The following is a 16,070-nucleotide window of genomic DNA, read 5'->3' as shown; positions in this document are numbered from 1 at the left end:
TGCACGTGAAAAAGGCGCCCCGGGACTTATGCAGCACTACTGCGCGCGTTCACGGAGAATACGTAATGCCAACGAGGAATCTGCCTTGCGAGTGTTTGCCGAGAGGAGGGGAGCTGGCTGAGAAGCTGGAACGCAGCTTCAGTAAGTTTGAGGCCGCTGTCGTCGTGCTAGGCCGCCGCGACATCAAATGAAAATAACACTTACGTCCCGCGAAGTGAATAAATACTGCATGTTTTTTCCCCTTTCATCGCACTCTCTCTGAGTTCCGTTTTCGACAGGTAAGTGGGCGATCTCATGCTATTTCGCTTAAACAGTACTACCGTTTAGTACGTACTTTTTCCGAGCTCCGGCCGACTACGGTTTAACGAGGTTTCACTGTACTACGAACACCACTTTAACAAACTTTTCAGAAATCCCTTGCTGTCTTATGTTTCAATGTAAAATTATTTCAGTACTACAAACTTCAGGATACCAAACTTTTCAGAGTAACGATTGTTCTTCAGTTTCTCTGTGATGTTAACAATGCCTCAGTACTATCAAACTAATATTACAAAATCTGGGGATTCTTAGATTTCCGTGTATCCTTCCCGGCAGCTGAAACAATAGGCTAGCAGATAACAAGGCGCAGAGAGTGGCCGTGGCAATGCATGGGTTTCGAAACCTGAGACGGCGCCTGAGAAAGAAAGAATGTGGGCGAGCAGAGGCGATGTTGCATCAGGTATCGCGAGCACATGCTTGGCCCAGAAAAGTGTCACCGAAAAGGATGATGACTGTTACAGTAAATTTGCTGCCAATTCAGTTTGGCCATTTGTCACTGTTACCTGTTGATGTTTTTTTGCACTGTGCAAAATGAAATAAACCAGCTCCTTTGTAATCTTCTATGTTGAGCTTTGTGTATGCACATTTGGGCTTCCTTGCACTGTGCATGTTTGGCACTTTTTTGATGAAAGCTGTTGTTGGGCTCAAGCTAAAAATGCCTGGTTTAAATTTAGCTTGGAGGACATGCTGGCACTTGGGTTATAAAGGAGCTGAGTCCACTCAACTGCCATGGGTGCACCATCTCTTGCTTACACTTATTTCTCTTGCTTGTCTTGCAGCGCTAATGGGGCTCTCGCTCGCTCTGCTCTCTCATTGGCTTTGGCTGGTGTGGTGCTTGCAAGGTGTCTGCCACCTTCTCTCTCTCTCTTTTTCAACTGCTGCTGCTGCTTTTACCTTCTCTTTCAGCAATGAGTGGGCTGTGTTCAGCTTTTTGGCACAGGCTGGATGTGTTTTGGGTGTGCTGTTGAAATGCCAGGTCTCGAGGGTATTCTTTCAATGCCACATACTGTATCAAATGATTTTCCTCTCTGTGGGCTTTATGCATGTCTGTTTTGAGAAACTAGGCAGGTTCCTTTTAAGATATTTGGCACAGCTTCAGTGCGTTGTAAGCAAACTCCTCTGTGGAGCTGTATGGTTGTGTGCCGTCCTAAATACTGTGGAATCCCTCTAATACGTTTGTCTCGTAAGCGCAAGAAAATCAAATGTATCCAGGAATTGTATTATCTCAACATGCTGTTAAAGGGCCCCTCACCAGGCCCCATAGCAAATTTTGTTTATACGCTGGAAGTTACGTGTTCTCTAGGGAGCGTTCTGCCGCAAATATTTTTTAAATCGGCTCATTAATAGCAGAGATGGAAATATTTCAGTACCGTGAACCCATGATTTCAGCAGGTGGGCTCCACTGCCAAGTAAGACGCTCTCACCACTCGCCCCGTCTAGCCTATGCAAGCGAAATTCCTTCCCTGCGTTCTCTCATACTGGACCTTGAGGATCGCGCGTGATGCGTATTACGTCACAGGGGCCCGCGCCTTCGTTTTGTTTTTTTTTTTTTTTTTGCCGGCGCTACGCAGTTCCGCCAACGGTTTCGCGATCGAGCTGTTGTCTCGTCACTGCGCGATTTTGTGCGCTGTGCACAAGGAAACATGACTAGCGGTATAATTCAGTGCTACACAAATACTGAGGCAGAACAGGCGGATCGCAGAGCATGATCACGTGCTGGAACATGGTAGAAAATGACATAGTATCGGTACCTGCGCACGTGACCGCACGACCATGGGACAAGCAGACGAAGCGGAAGTACATCTCATTGCTTCGGTGAAAAGTAAAACAAAAAACACACAGACATTCTGTTTGTGTGTTTGATTATTTCTTTAAGGGGGGACACGGGTCTTTAGACCCAAAATATCATAAAAAAACGAATTTTGGAAAATAGCATTTCTCTAATCTACATCTATTATTCTCCCTATCTGCCAAGTTTCCAATCTCGTAAGGTCATATTTCAGCCATACGAACAATTTAAAAACAGATAGGGCACCTGATTTTTCGCGTGTGTCGACGCGAAAACGACACACATTCAATGTCGCCGCGCTCGCGTACTAGTGCCTTGAGGGCGGCCATCTTGGTCTCGTTCGAAAGAACGCGGTTTCGGCTTCAAATATCGCGCGCTGCCGCTTCGTTAGGCTTGCTTGTTCAATACAAAAACCGGCGGCAAAAATAGGTGAAACGCGCGTTCTCATTCGCTGTCGCATGCACGTGACGAGATAACGCCACGTGATTGGCTGGGCGCACTCCCGAGCTGTCTGCTAGCCGCAGCAGAGGCGCAGGCGATACGCCATGTTCGATACGATCGTTGTGTGAGTACGCGCGACGATGCCTCCTCCGCTCTGAAAGTTTGACTCCAAGCACAAGTATGGAAAGAAAAGGAAGAAGTCCATGCTCAACAACTTCAAAAAACGCCCCACCGCGTCGCAAGTGGTTGAGGACGAGCCACCAACGGCGTCAAGCGACGGAACTGATGGAGCCGACCGAGTGCTAGGCCTAGGTGGTGCGACAACGAGTAGCTGCGACGAAAACGCCAGCCGCGTCCGTCGTGACACCGTCATGCTGACGCCTTCAGATTTGGAGGTAATCGACATGAGATCCGACGAGAAACTACAAGAGCTCGCATCAACCGCAGCAGTGAGCCGTAAGTCGGAGATCTTGTCCGCTGGCGATGTCGCGGCCGGCCCGATTGACGACACAGTTTTCACCGTGGTGTGCCTGGAATCGGTGAACGCACTTCTGGAGCATATGAACTGTAATACATGCGGCGGTAGCGCGAAAATCAGCCGGAAGGAGCGCGAATATGGCCTTGCAGTAAGTCTGGTGCTCATATGCTCGAAATGCGGCGACAAAGCGTCAGCGTGGAGCTCGCCGCGTGTGAATGGGACTCAGAAAGTGAATCCGTTTACCGTCAACATTCTGGCTGCGCGCGCGATGCAAAGCACCGGCAATCGGCAAACTGCGTTCAATGATATTTTCGCAACAATGAATATATCGCACCGCGGGCTGCATACGAAAACGTGGCAGGGGTACGTCAAAACGAAGTTGACGCCCGCCGCGACCCGGGCAGCTGAGACGCTTACAACAGAATGCGCGAAGTCGGTCCGGCAGCTTTACAGCCAATTAAACTTCGGCAACCCGGGCAACGTTGCTGTATCGTACGACGGGTCTTGGATGACTCGCGGGCACAGTTCGCACATCGGTGTCGGCGCCGTCATTGAACTTTTCACGGGACTTGTCCTGGACTACGTTGTGCTGAGCAACTTTTGTGCCGGTTGTCAGCGTGGACCAAAAGTTGGTGACCCTTCATACGAAGAATGGAAAGCCAGTCATGAGTGTCAAAAAAATACGGATAAGAAGGCTGGTGAAATGGAGGTGGAGGCTGGCCTCATTTTATTCAAAAGATCGCTGGAAAAGTACAGCCTAAGATACACAACTGTGCTGTCGGATGGTGACAGCCGTACTTTCTTGGCCCTAAAGGAGGCCAAAGTATATGGCTTTATAGAAGTTGACAAAGAGGATTGTGTCAACCATGTCCATAAGAGGATGGGGACAGCACTACGTAATGCCCTGTCAAAGCACAAGGGGCCTGGCTCAGAGCCACTTGGTGGAAGAGGAAGGTTGACTGGAGATTTGGTCAACAAACTGAGCTCTTATTATGGATGGGCTCTGAAGTCCCACACTGGTGACATTGAAGCCATGGAGAAGGCCGTGATGGCAAGCTACTATCACGTAACATCAAATGACGTCACCTCGAATCATAGCCTTTGCCCAGAAGGTCCCGATTCCTGGTGCCGGCAAAATGCTGCAAAGGCCAAAGGCCAACCTGTGCCGAAGCACCGCTACAATTTACCTGCTCATGTAAGCAAGGCATTACTGCCAATCTACCAACGGCTCTCTGACAAGATGCTGCTTGAACGTTGCCAGCGAGGCAAAACACAGAACAACAATGAAAGCCTGCACTCGCTAATATGGGCGCTCGCACCGAAGGAGCAGCACGCATCACTCTTCAGCGTTGAGGCTGCAGTGGCGGAAGCAGTCATGAAGTTCAATGCTGGCTGCAGGAGAACCTCGGCAAGCATTTTGCAAGAACTCTCGATGAATCCTGGCGAAAAGTGTATGCAGCGCATGGCGGAAAAAGATCGGCGCCGATCAGCCGCATCTGAACACAAGCATGCATCGGCAGAAAATGTGCAGTGCTTCTTCAAAAAGCGCCACAGAGACACAAATGCCCAAACTGACTATGCCCCAGGAGCCTACTAATGTTTTGGGAATGTGTATGTGCACACATTTGTGACCCTTCACAATTAAATGTGACATTTATTTGTTTTCTTGATTTTCTCGAAATACTAATTTTACCCACCCAGCAAGACATTTACTGTGATATATCAGTAGCTATCATAGTTATAGTATTAATTTTTTTTGCATCATGAAGCTAGATGTTTGGAGCACCAAACATAGGAAGCAGTTTTTCAAGTTTCTTTGTTTAAAGTTTTTAAAATTTGTCTTTTGTCTGACTAATGCAAGGCCATGTTCAGAACAATGGAGTTCAGTGCACTATAAAGTAGGAAATACTGATCCAATCATAAAAGTTCTTCCTATGTTGTGAAGCTTGTGCTTTCTTCTATTGGACCATATGTCATTTGTCTATTTTTGTGCAGCGGTTATTTGTCTATTGTAGTAAGAAAAAAGGCATTGTAAAATACATTGTTTTCTTAATTATGTAATGAAATAATGAACCTACAAAAAAAATAACTGCATTTTTAGAATCAGGAGAAGGAACTAAATAAGCATGCCAATTTTTATCAAGTTTGGTTCATAAATAAATAATGATACTTTTAATCGCCATGTCCCCCCTTAAACTTCAATTCATCAATTCTAGCAACAGATCACACAGATAACCGATGTCTTGAATAATTCTCGGTCACATGTCACTACGAGCAACGTCACACTGCGGACATGACTACGTCACCGTCCGGCTTGTAGCGCTGCGGCCTCGAGAAGGAAAAATGGCTTTCGGCTTGAAATTTCAGATCTTTCCACGGTGCGTAGCGATGTAATACTTTGCAGGCACAGTCGTTATCGTTCAATGTATGCCCTGCGCTTGTCAGCTCAAAATGGCTAGACCTGGTGAGGGGCCCTATAAGGGGGGACCCTGTGCGGGAAAATTTATTTTGGATAATCGCCACCCTTGTCGGTGTGGACATCAAGGATGGAATTGGTACCACCTGAAACTGCTTGAGGTTGTCTAGGACCAGGTCACTATTTACATGTAAATGAATTTATGCTGGATGCTTAGAACGCTCGCTAGAAACAACGAAAGCATCCTTTGCAAGCCTGGCTTGGCTTGTTCTGGGATTAGGATGCAGTTATGACAAACGCCTAGGCTTCACTAGTTTCGGTTATGTAGATACAGTGGTAATGTTTTAGGGATGGCAGCATATCTTAGCAGATTCGATTACTTAGGTGTCTATGAGCTCTTTGCTGTGATCAGGCTTCAGTGACGTTATAACCTGGAAAATGTATGATCAACAAACGTATTAGCAGGGTTCTACTGTATCTACTGTGGCCAACACTGTACAAGCAACTGAACTATTGCTGTGTGCTCGGCAAGGTAGATAAAAAAAGTGCATTTAGCCAATTTCATTTATGGCTTTTGTGCTGGCCTTATTCTTAGTGTGACACATTGAACCTGTCTTGAACCATTAAAGCTGGAGCATGACAGCTTTTTGAATTAATATAAGCAAAGGATCTTAAAAGGCTGTGTGATTGTACTTAGCCACTCAATTATTGGACAATTCTAGCAGTGTTGGCAGTAGTTTGCTTTGTAAGGACTTTGATTTTACTTGCCCAAATGGCATTTTCTTCAATTTTAGTTGCCATTGAATTACATCACATCTTTGTGTACCGTGCTGCTCAGTTTACTTAACCAGCCAGCATTGGGTGCATAATGTTTGCAGTATGCCGAGGCCTTTCTTCAAAAGAATAAGTTACGTGCCAAAACCATGATTTATGAGGCACTCCATAGTGGGGGGAGTCCGGAATAATTTGGACCACCAGCGGTTCTTTATCATGCACATAAATCTTAGTACACTGGTGTTTACTGGTGTTTTTGTATTTCGCCCTTCAAGTGCATGGTTGCTTTGAATTCAAAGTTGCCTGTAAGCCATAAAGTCGTGCCTGTAAAGGCTGTTTCATATAAAACATTTTTATGTTAAAAAAAGTTTGGTGGTTTTACTTGGTTGATGGGGTTTTGCAATTGGGCTCTACTGTAGTGTAGTGCTGTGGTAGGTAAAATGATGTAAGAGAAAGCATGGCATCAGTGGCATTCTGGTGTGGCTTTCATCTTGGACTATATTCTGCAATGGTCACATTCTTGAGCAGCCACTCTTCCTGGCATTTTCACTCTTGCATGGCCTGCACTTATTGGTGTGGCACACATTGTAATTAAGTGTGCCCCTTGACATCATAAAAAATCGCACTGCCTATGGTCTTACTGAGTACTGTAGTCCGCCAAAGCTAGCATAACCTTAATGTCCTCCCTTAGTTTCCTACATGGTGCGGGAGCAGTGCACTCCCAGCCAGAAGTGTCTAGCAGATGGTGGTGTGTGTGCAACATGGAAACTGCATGCATTTGTTTGGCCAAGAGAAGTGCATGGTTTTTGCAGCATGAATGACATACCATGTTTACTCGAGTCTAGGCCAGCGCTGATTGTAAGCCGACCCATAAATGTCCAAAGCCAGAAAAAAAAAAATTGCCCCGAATGTAGATCGAACAAACAACTAACGGCAGTGTTCACAAAATGAAAATAGCACTTATTTACGAGGAAGCTTTAGCTCGGGTGCTCCAGTCTAAATATATGTAAAAGGAGAATTCGTTTTTCTCGGCAACCACACCAAACATGATGAGGTTTGCTGCATTTAAAAGAAAAACAAAATCCAGTGACTGTTGGTCTCAATGGTTTGTCTAGGTAGTCAATTTTTTACTAAAGATTGGCAAAAGTCTCACATTTTCAGGAAATGAAAGTATCAAGTTTACAACTCCGTAACTCGGCAATGAAAAATGATATCAATTCTGGGAATTGCATCTCGTAGTACATATAAAGCAGACAAAATCGATATTGTACTCATGAATCTAAAAAAATTTGGTTATGTATAACTACAGCTTTTGCAGAATCCTTGTTCATAATGTAGCGAATTCACATAATGTATAAACTGACACATTGAATTGAACTTCTCCACTTTGAATGACCTAATGGATGCCGTTTACAAAATCGAAATCTGTTTTTGATGCAGAGCTATTTGTTAATTTCGTGCTTCTATGTTTTTGAACTTTTTGAATTTTTTTAAAACAAAATGCAGGCCCTAAATCAAAATTACAATTCCAGTAGTCATTAGAATTTAACCTTATCTCTCAAATGCAAAAAAATTTCATTAAAATCGGTCCAGGGGTTACCTAAGAAAAGCGTTCTCGCGTTTTACATTATTTGAATAGGCTGCGTGGGAGTTGCGCCCAAGCTAAATCTTCCCCTTAATGTAAACATGCCGAGCTCATTTTACATAATCATTGCTGCTACCTCGTACGCTTGCAGATGCGCTCACGCATGCACAGACTGCACGGCTTGTACACGTCGAAACTCGGCGTGATCTCTGTGAACAACTCCTCTCTGTTATTGCATGCTTATCATCCTTACAGCTGTCATCTCCTCATTGCGGCACACGCACAAAGCGTCTGCCATTGTCCCCTCCAACGACGGATATTTTTCTCATCAATGCTGAAGTCCCACCCAACTTGAACATTTGATGCCTCTGCAGCTAGTACAACTTTTCGATTGAAAGTGGCAATGCAGTGGTATCGCCTGTTTGGTGCCATTATGATAACACCGCATTGCTCGTGTACTTCAGCTGGCTACTGGTGTGGCTAGTAGCGGCTGCGTTATTAACTGTTCTAGATGGCGCTAGCTATGCACCACATTTATCATTTTCAGTTGCAAATCGTCACATTTTGTGAAATTCTCAAATCTAAGCTGACCCAAGAGTTTGGTATATGATTATTTGAAAAAAAAAAAACGGCCTAGATTCGAATAAATACAGTATTTCGGGGAAAGACCAGTGCACTTGACAGATGTCTCTAAGTTAAACTGTCATATGGCAGGTAAATGCACAAACCACGTAGGAAGGTTTGGCACCTCAACTAATGCCCTAGCACTGTGCCACATCTATCTTTTTACTGAGATCCAGTCTACTGCCCTTCCATGTGCTTTGTGATGTGCTCTGTTCCTTTTTTTTTTTTGTCTAGCTCTTGGCACTCAAACTGCGTGCTGCTATATGGGCAGTGCAGCAAAAATACGCAAGTTGCTTGAGAATGGTGCTTGTTGGCTGGTCGAACCATGTCACTGTTGCGATATGATCAAGTATGTTAGCTTGTTGGTATTTGCAGCTGAGCCATTCCATGCGAAACCATTCCATTCCCAGACCCCACAAGCAGCTATCGCCCATTCCATTGGTAAAAAAACATTGGGTGAAAATGAGGATTTCCCCAAAGTATTTTAATGCAAAACTTTGCCTCTTTCTTCGACTTTTCCACCGCTGCTGCTGCTGCTGCTGCCTTGCACGCCACATCAGGGGTGATTGAGAGCTCATGATGCGCCCTCTGAAGCTTACTGGGGGACACAACAATGCCCTCTGACACCATAATTAGGCGTGACCCCCTGCAGAAGCCTTGCACGAGCCCTAGCCTCCATGCTCGCACGCAGCAGCAAGGGAGCAGGTAGGGAGAGTGTTAAGGAGTAGAGTGAGGAAGCAGGCAATGGGTACAACTGGATCACCTACTGCCGCAGTCGGGAAATGGGTAATTAATCTTACCCCTCTGTGCTTGTGGCAGTTCACCTAATGGGATAAAGAAAATGCATCATCAGAAAGCATTGCTCATTTGAGTTCTCTTGAGCGAAGGAACGAGTGAATGTATGACACATCTCTCCCTGTTCTGTGTACTGCTTGGACAAAGTGGTGCAGGCAAGGTAAAATTTAATATCGCATCAGGACTGCCCTGTGCCATCACCATCAAATACTGTCAATGAACGCAAGCAGCACAGAAAGCTTTGCTTGCATCGATTCCCAGAGTGCTTCGGATCTGCATATTATTTCAATCGTATAGCACTCTTTTAAGTCTCTGCAAAGAAGCAAAAGTTGGAAGTAAATTTAAGTGTGAAACAAGGTGCAATGAGAAATCCTATATTAGACGATTCCACTTGTGTTCGTTCTTGTGATGTTGTAATGAATGCATATAAAAATTTCCAAATTGGCTCAGTAAAAACAAAAACGTAGTGTTTTAGCCACAGTACTGTTTTGCTATAGTTTATGCTAAAGATGCTTAAAAAGTTTTTTCAAAGTTGACAGAAATTGACTTCTTTCGCAAGATGCAGACCTAAATTAAGCATTAAAGCCCTCCATATAAAAAAATATGAGATGGCTCCTTACATTCATCATCCTCTGAGCTTGTGAACTAGAAATTCTAATTGGGTAGGAATATATTTTGAAGTTTAACATTTTGCCAGTAAGAATTGTCTGTACTGCAGAACATGTCTATATGGCTGGTCCTTTTTCTTGCGTGCATATGCACTGTGGCTCTTCGCCAAGTGAACATGCTCTATGTCGCTTGACATTATAAATGCATCGTAAACGGCCAATTTTCGTTGGTTGCCTACTTTTCATTTTTGGGGCTCGGGGCGGTGAAGTAAGCGAACACAGCATTGATGTGAGCATTTTACAATGGCAGTTTGTGGCTAATTTTGCCTCATTCTGTCCAATGTGGAGGCAGAAGACTTCAGTCATTTATTTTTTGGTGTTTGACACCAGAACGATAACTGCTTTTGCCTTTGTGTCGGACAAAATGAGGTAAACTTGGCCACTAACTACCTTTGCAAAATGCTTGCATCAGTGCATTGTTTGCCTATCTGAATGCCCTTGAGCTGAGTCACTTAACCGCCAAATTTATACTGAACCACTTCGATGCAAAAAATTCTTGCATGCATTCACTTCAGGCGTCATATGGAAGAACAACGCAGGTAGAATATATTAAAGGGACACTAAAGGCAAATTCTAAGTCGGTGTGGACTGTTTAATAGCATTCCACAAACCTCGCAGTGCTGTTGTGCCAAGAAAAGACTTAGTTTACGAGAAAATTGCATCTGAAGGGTCCGAATACCTTTTTCGAAAGTCAAATCTCCCGCCGCCTAACTGAGGGAGTGATGACTGATGACGTTGCATATGCCATCACTGCCCTTTGCTGCTGTTGGTTAATAAAACTGCCCAACAGATGGCGGTACCGAGCCAAGATGGAGTGCTGAATTCGCCGCTGCAGCATCTTGTTAGTCGATGGGCGTAGACCGTTCGGGTATCCCACAATGGTGACAGTATTTATTGAAATGCTGCTCGCATGTGCACCTGGCCAAGTTTTTAGCGGTATCGCGCGACCATCGACCCGCGTGCTTGTCAGCACCTCATTAACGGCGCTGAGCAGCGAAACAAATGAGATACGCGCATATGTACACATGCCCTTACTTTCGCCATTTCGCCGCTCCGTGCCGTGATGACAAGGTGCTGACAAACACGCGGGTCGATGGTCGCGCGATACTGTTAAAAATTCGTCGGGTGTACAGTACATAGAAGGGCACAAAGTGCGCAAGCGCTACTCCGAACCAGAGCAACGCCTTTGATCAGAGTCGGATGACGAGTGCTTCTCGCTGCCCAGTCCATAGGCGCGTGTGATCTCTACCGCTTTCAAACGGATGCATTCGGCAGTCACAGGCAGCGATCTTGCACGCAACTCTCGGACGGACTCCGCAACTTTGCCTTCCAGTTCTGCAGTCCGCTGCGATCCGGCACGAAATGACGTTTTCTTTTGGTTGCTGCAAGTTGTAATACGTTGCTTTTGCCTCCGCCACTACCGAATGCTCTTTTCGGATACTTCAAGTTCGCGCTGTGCCGCCAGGTTGCTGTGGGCTTGTACTCAATCGCCTTTTTCTTGAAGGCGACGGTGAATTGACGCCAGCTTCCGCTCATTTTGAAACAAAATGAAAATGCAGCCTTTAATTAATATAACTTTGCGACAATGGAAATGCAAAATGCCAGTGCCACAACGTCGCGCTGCTGCTGATGGCGGCTGTTTACTTCATCCGCCCATTGTTGCAAGACTTCCGTAGTTTTTCCGCCAATGTCCGGTATATAAGTCGAGGGTGGACTTTTCGCGATGGTTTTTCGAAAAAAAGATCGACCTATATTCCGGTTTTTACGGTAGTACGGCTGTAGAAGTCTCACTCCTGCACTTTGCACGGTTGTTCTTATTCTCTTTCGTTTTCTATGGCACAACTTCATACCACATTCTGCATATAACCCCACACCCTCAAGCACTATAACCCGGGGGGGATCCAGATATAATTCGTGGAAATAACTCCATACAGCACACAATTCTAGTCTCCATACGAAGGTGCACAACTCGTCCATGTTGTATCTTTGGCTAGCGGCTATTCCGCCTCTCTTCAACAATGCCGACAAAGCTCAGTTCATGCAATTTACGTGATCATGGACAAATCAGTCACGTGAGATGCTATGTAAATCAAATCGCTTCACAGCTAGCATTTGCATGAGAGCCGGATTGATTTTTTTGCTTCAGGGTTCTTTAACGTGCACCCACTGCACGAGTATACACAGGCGTTTCTGGGCCGATTGTCCATTACAAGGCATACATGGTAATTGCATCAAATATCGTAACATTGTTAGACACTCAGAATAAATTACATAAATGCACAATAACAAGACCGAAAATAATATAGACTAAGAGGACAAAAACATATTTGATACATCAGAAAAAAAGGAAGTATGTGTGTAAGGGTTACGAAGGAAAAAGCTAACACAATTTGCTCTCGTATAGAGAATAGATGGTACAGATTTTAAAAGAAACATTCGATACACCAGAAGACAGAAATATGTGTGTATGGGTTACAAAACCAGTAACACAGTTTGCTCTGAAAAACGATAAACAATCACTGATCAGATGTTTACAAACTGCATTTGCAGTTCCTTGGATGAAGAAGTATATGTACCTTGATATTTATTTAAAATGTATGATAGATTGTCTTGTAATAACTGTAGGCTATTTTTTTTTTTACGAAACCACAGAACATATCACGTATCACTATTTCTTGTATTGAAAGAAAGGAATTCTGGCGTCAACGATGAACTAGACACTAGGAAATATTTGAGAAATAAAATGAATTTAGAAGGCGAAAAGTGTAGAAGTATTAAATTTTTATAATCTTATTCTTTAAGATTGCTGGCCGCGTTGTCTCCAGATAACCCATGTTGTCAATGTGCCGAATCATTTTCTTTTGCAAAGAAAGGATTTTCATAGTATTCGTCTTTCCTGTAGTCGCCCACACTAAGCTGCAGTAATTTTAATGGGAAGAAAATAAGGCAATAAATGTTCAGGTTTGCTTTGGTTGGAAGGAGACGCTGACATCGAGACAGAACACCTGTGAGACTTTTTTGTGCAGATATTTTCAATATGTTTATCCCAAGTAAGGTGTAAGGAAAAAGAAAAATGTTCATCAACTGTTTGCAATTCTTTACCAGCACACACTAAAGTTTGATTGCTAGTAAGAGCTTTATTTTTTGCACGAACTAACATAAGTTTTCGTAGGGTTTATTTTTAGGCAATTAGCAACTGACCATTCCGATAGCTTAGTGAGTAGATAATTGCATTTTTCCATTCATGTGTATTCGGACCAGCAATAAGATCAGTGTCATCAGCATACACGATAAATTTTACAGTTGTATCAATATTAGTGATGTCGTTAATGTAGAGGTTAGAAAGCATAGGACCTAGTACGCTCCTTTGTGGCACGCCATTTAATAAAGGAACAAAACTCATGTTTTATGCATACTGATTGTTCTCGATCAGTAAGGTAAGATTCAAATAATGCGATGGGAGTACCTCTAATGCCATTCTGTGATGATTTCCATAGCAAAATTTCATTATTTATACAATCGAATGCCTTACTGAAATCATTGAATAGTGCCAACGTGAAGAGATTTCTTTCTGTTTTTAGTACATGTTCCTTGAGTGTGAGCAAAGCAGTTTCTGTTGACTCGCCTTTATGAAAGCTAAACAGAGCACTAGACTGTTTTGTCGGTCGAAAATGTTTGACAAGCGAGAAAAAAATATTTTCTGATTGTTGGAAAATACTGGAATGATTGAGCTGGACCTGTAATTCAACAAGTCGTTTTTGTTGCCTCCTTTAAAAAGTAGTTACCATACTCATTTAAATTTTTTCTGGAAACACCCCAGACTGTAAAGCTAGATTAAAGATATGCGTTAAAGCAGGAGTGATGTATTCTAAAACTTACTTTATAGGTTTTATTTGGATATCATCAATGTTAGAGCTTTACTATTTTTAAGGTTCATAATAGTGCTAAATACCTCAGGTTCACTAGTGGGATTTAAAAATAAGCTGTTTGAAACTGAAAGAAACAATGATGTATCAGGCTGAGTTTGCTGTGGCACGGTTATGCTTGCAAAGTACTTCCTGAAATGGTTTGCAAGTGCTAAACCTGAAATTTCATATTTATTATAGATTATCTTGACTGGTGAGGTAGAATGCTTTTTGCAGGCAACAACCTTATTATGCTCCACAAGGTTTCAGGATGATTACCAGTGGTGTCTGCTAACAGATGCTCATGATAAACATTTTTAGCGTGTCTAAGTTCTGTATTTAGTTTGTTTCTGTGCTTTTTAAACAGTGTCAGTGTTTCAGGCGAGCGTGTAGTAAAAAATTTATGGTACATTTTTTCCTTGTGTTCTATCATTTTAAAGAGTTCCTGTATAATCCAGGGTTTTCTTATCTTTTTGGTTTGCTTAATATTTTCGAAAGGAAAATGTGCTGTAGGTTTGTAGAAACGCCGATAAACTTGGAATACGTGACATTTACATCACTGATTTCGTATAAGAAAGACCAATCATAATTGCAAACTCCGCATTTAAAAAGATGGATATTTCTATCAGTTATGTCTTGTATAGCAAACACATTTGACTCTTAACAATTTTTTCTCACATTGATACGATATGTCATAAACACAGGACAATGATCACTGACGTCCGACGTCACTCTTCCACTATGCTCTACGACTATCAATATTCGCGATAAGAATGTCAAGACATGTAGACGAAGACAGCATAAGACAAGTTGGTGTGCTAATTAGGTTGACAAATCTCGCACAGCTAAGTGTATTAGTAAAATCCAGTGTGGCAGCAGAATCATCAAGAAAATTTGTTAGTGTTTATGTGAATGTCTGGTGGACGTCTGTGCACTGTTTTGAGTTTGGAGCGTGCTGCCATGTGCCTTGCTGGTATGCTGTATTCAGTTAGGAGCGCTTGAAGAAATGACTAAGAATATGATGTAGGTATTTTTTGGGTGCCTTTGTGCAGAAAGTTGACACCTTTTACAAAATGTGTGTCTGTCAGAAAATTTTTCTCCTTCATCTGCTAGTTCTGTTAATTGCTTTCAGCTGAACATGGTAATGTGATATTTCCAGGGTATGACCCGGAGTACTTTTTGAGGTTGGCTGCAACAGTCGATGCAAGCTGTTTTCTACTCTTGCTTTTCTAACTTTGAGCCACTGGTTGTTTTATATTGAAATTTTCTGTACATATGTAATTAATTTGCTTAATGACGTTTGGGGTTTGTTTTCTGAACATGACTGACATCTGTAAGCACCTAAATGGTGCCATCTTTTTTGATTATCTAAATTAAAGATCTTTATATGAGATGTGTCAGGAAAATTGGAATTTGGGTAGTTAGTTGTAGAGGCATGTTTAGAGCCTCCTCCGTTTTGCAATTTTACCCATGATGAAAATTATTTACTGATTTTTCAAGCAGTTGCAGTACTGTGAGCCAGTAGTGCTTATTTTCCACTAACATTTAACTACACTACATTTCAAATCAGCTTCTCATAAAACTTATTTTCCCTCTTTGTGAGCAGGCAAGGCAGTTGAAAATGTGATATTTGTGGTGTGTTCACTGGTAATGGTTGCCATTTTCACTTAGAGCTCTTATGCACTAATTCATTTCACTGTGAGCTGGAATTAGGTGCTGTGCAATATTATTAGTGTGGGTAGCTGCTGCAGAATCTTGCGTTGCAAGCTGAGTAGAAAAACGCCGTCGAGTAATAGGCTGCAAAGACTGGTTTGCTGCCAATTTTAATGCTGTACAAAAAAAAAGTATGAGAACCAAACTTCTTGGGGCTTGCTGAACCAAGAATTGCACTTTAGCACAAATTGAGGTCGTCATTGTAGGGAAATTCTGGCTGCATGTTTAGGCAAAATGTTGAAATTGTTTGCAATAAATTAACTGTGTGCCCTCTTTTCCAGTAACCTCGGATCCCTGGAATGGTTGCGCCACCATGTGTACATTTTGGTCATCTCCAATAAATGTGGATGGAGCACAACACACATCTGTTTCTACTTCACTTGTAGAATAGTGTGCATGGTTAGGCTGGTAAGTGGCAGTAGGGAGGGTATGTAGTGCGACCATGTTGAAACTTGCAAACATGACCGCTCTCAATGGTTTGCCCCAAGGTTATCTTGGTGGCAAAAATACACAAATGCAGTTCATATGTTGGGATCTGTTGAGCGGAGTTTCATGGAGCAATCA

At 43.0% G+C, this 16,070-nt stretch overlaps 1 protein-coding gene across 3 annotated transcripts in view; it reads left to right on the top strand.

Moving 5' to 3' along the window:
• Positions 1 to 15,866, top strand: part of RpS24 (ribosomal protein S24) — a 44,046-nt gene extending 28,180 nt beyond the window's left edge. For 2 of the 3 annotated variants that reach the window (XM_070530524.1, XM_070530526.1), the window contains exons 5-6: positions 1,098 to 1,160; positions 15,788 to 15,866. In XM_070530524.1, coding sequence (XP_070386625.1) covers positions 1,098 to 1,103 — 6 coding nt within the window. In that variant the 3' untranslated portion in view covers positions 1,104 to 1,160; positions 15,788 to 15,866. The remainder of the gene's footprint in view (positions 1 to 1,097; positions 1,161 to 15,787) is intronic. The other variant, XM_070530525.1, reaches the window with a different exon arrangement.
• The last annotated feature ends 204 nt before the right edge of the window (positions 15,867 to 16,070 follow it).

This window comes from Dermacentor albipictus, unplaced genomic scaffold (genome assembly GCF_038994185.2).
Source record: "Dermacentor albipictus isolate Rhodes 1998 colony unplaced genomic scaffold, USDA_Dalb.pri_finalv2 scaffold_173, whole genome shotgun sequence".
Taxonomy (NCBI): domain Eukaryota; kingdom Metazoa; phylum Arthropoda; class Arachnida; order Ixodida; family Ixodidae; genus Dermacentor; species Dermacentor albipictus.
Note: the sequence above shows the minus strand (reverse complement) of the source record. Positions and strands in the feature narration are given on the sequence as shown.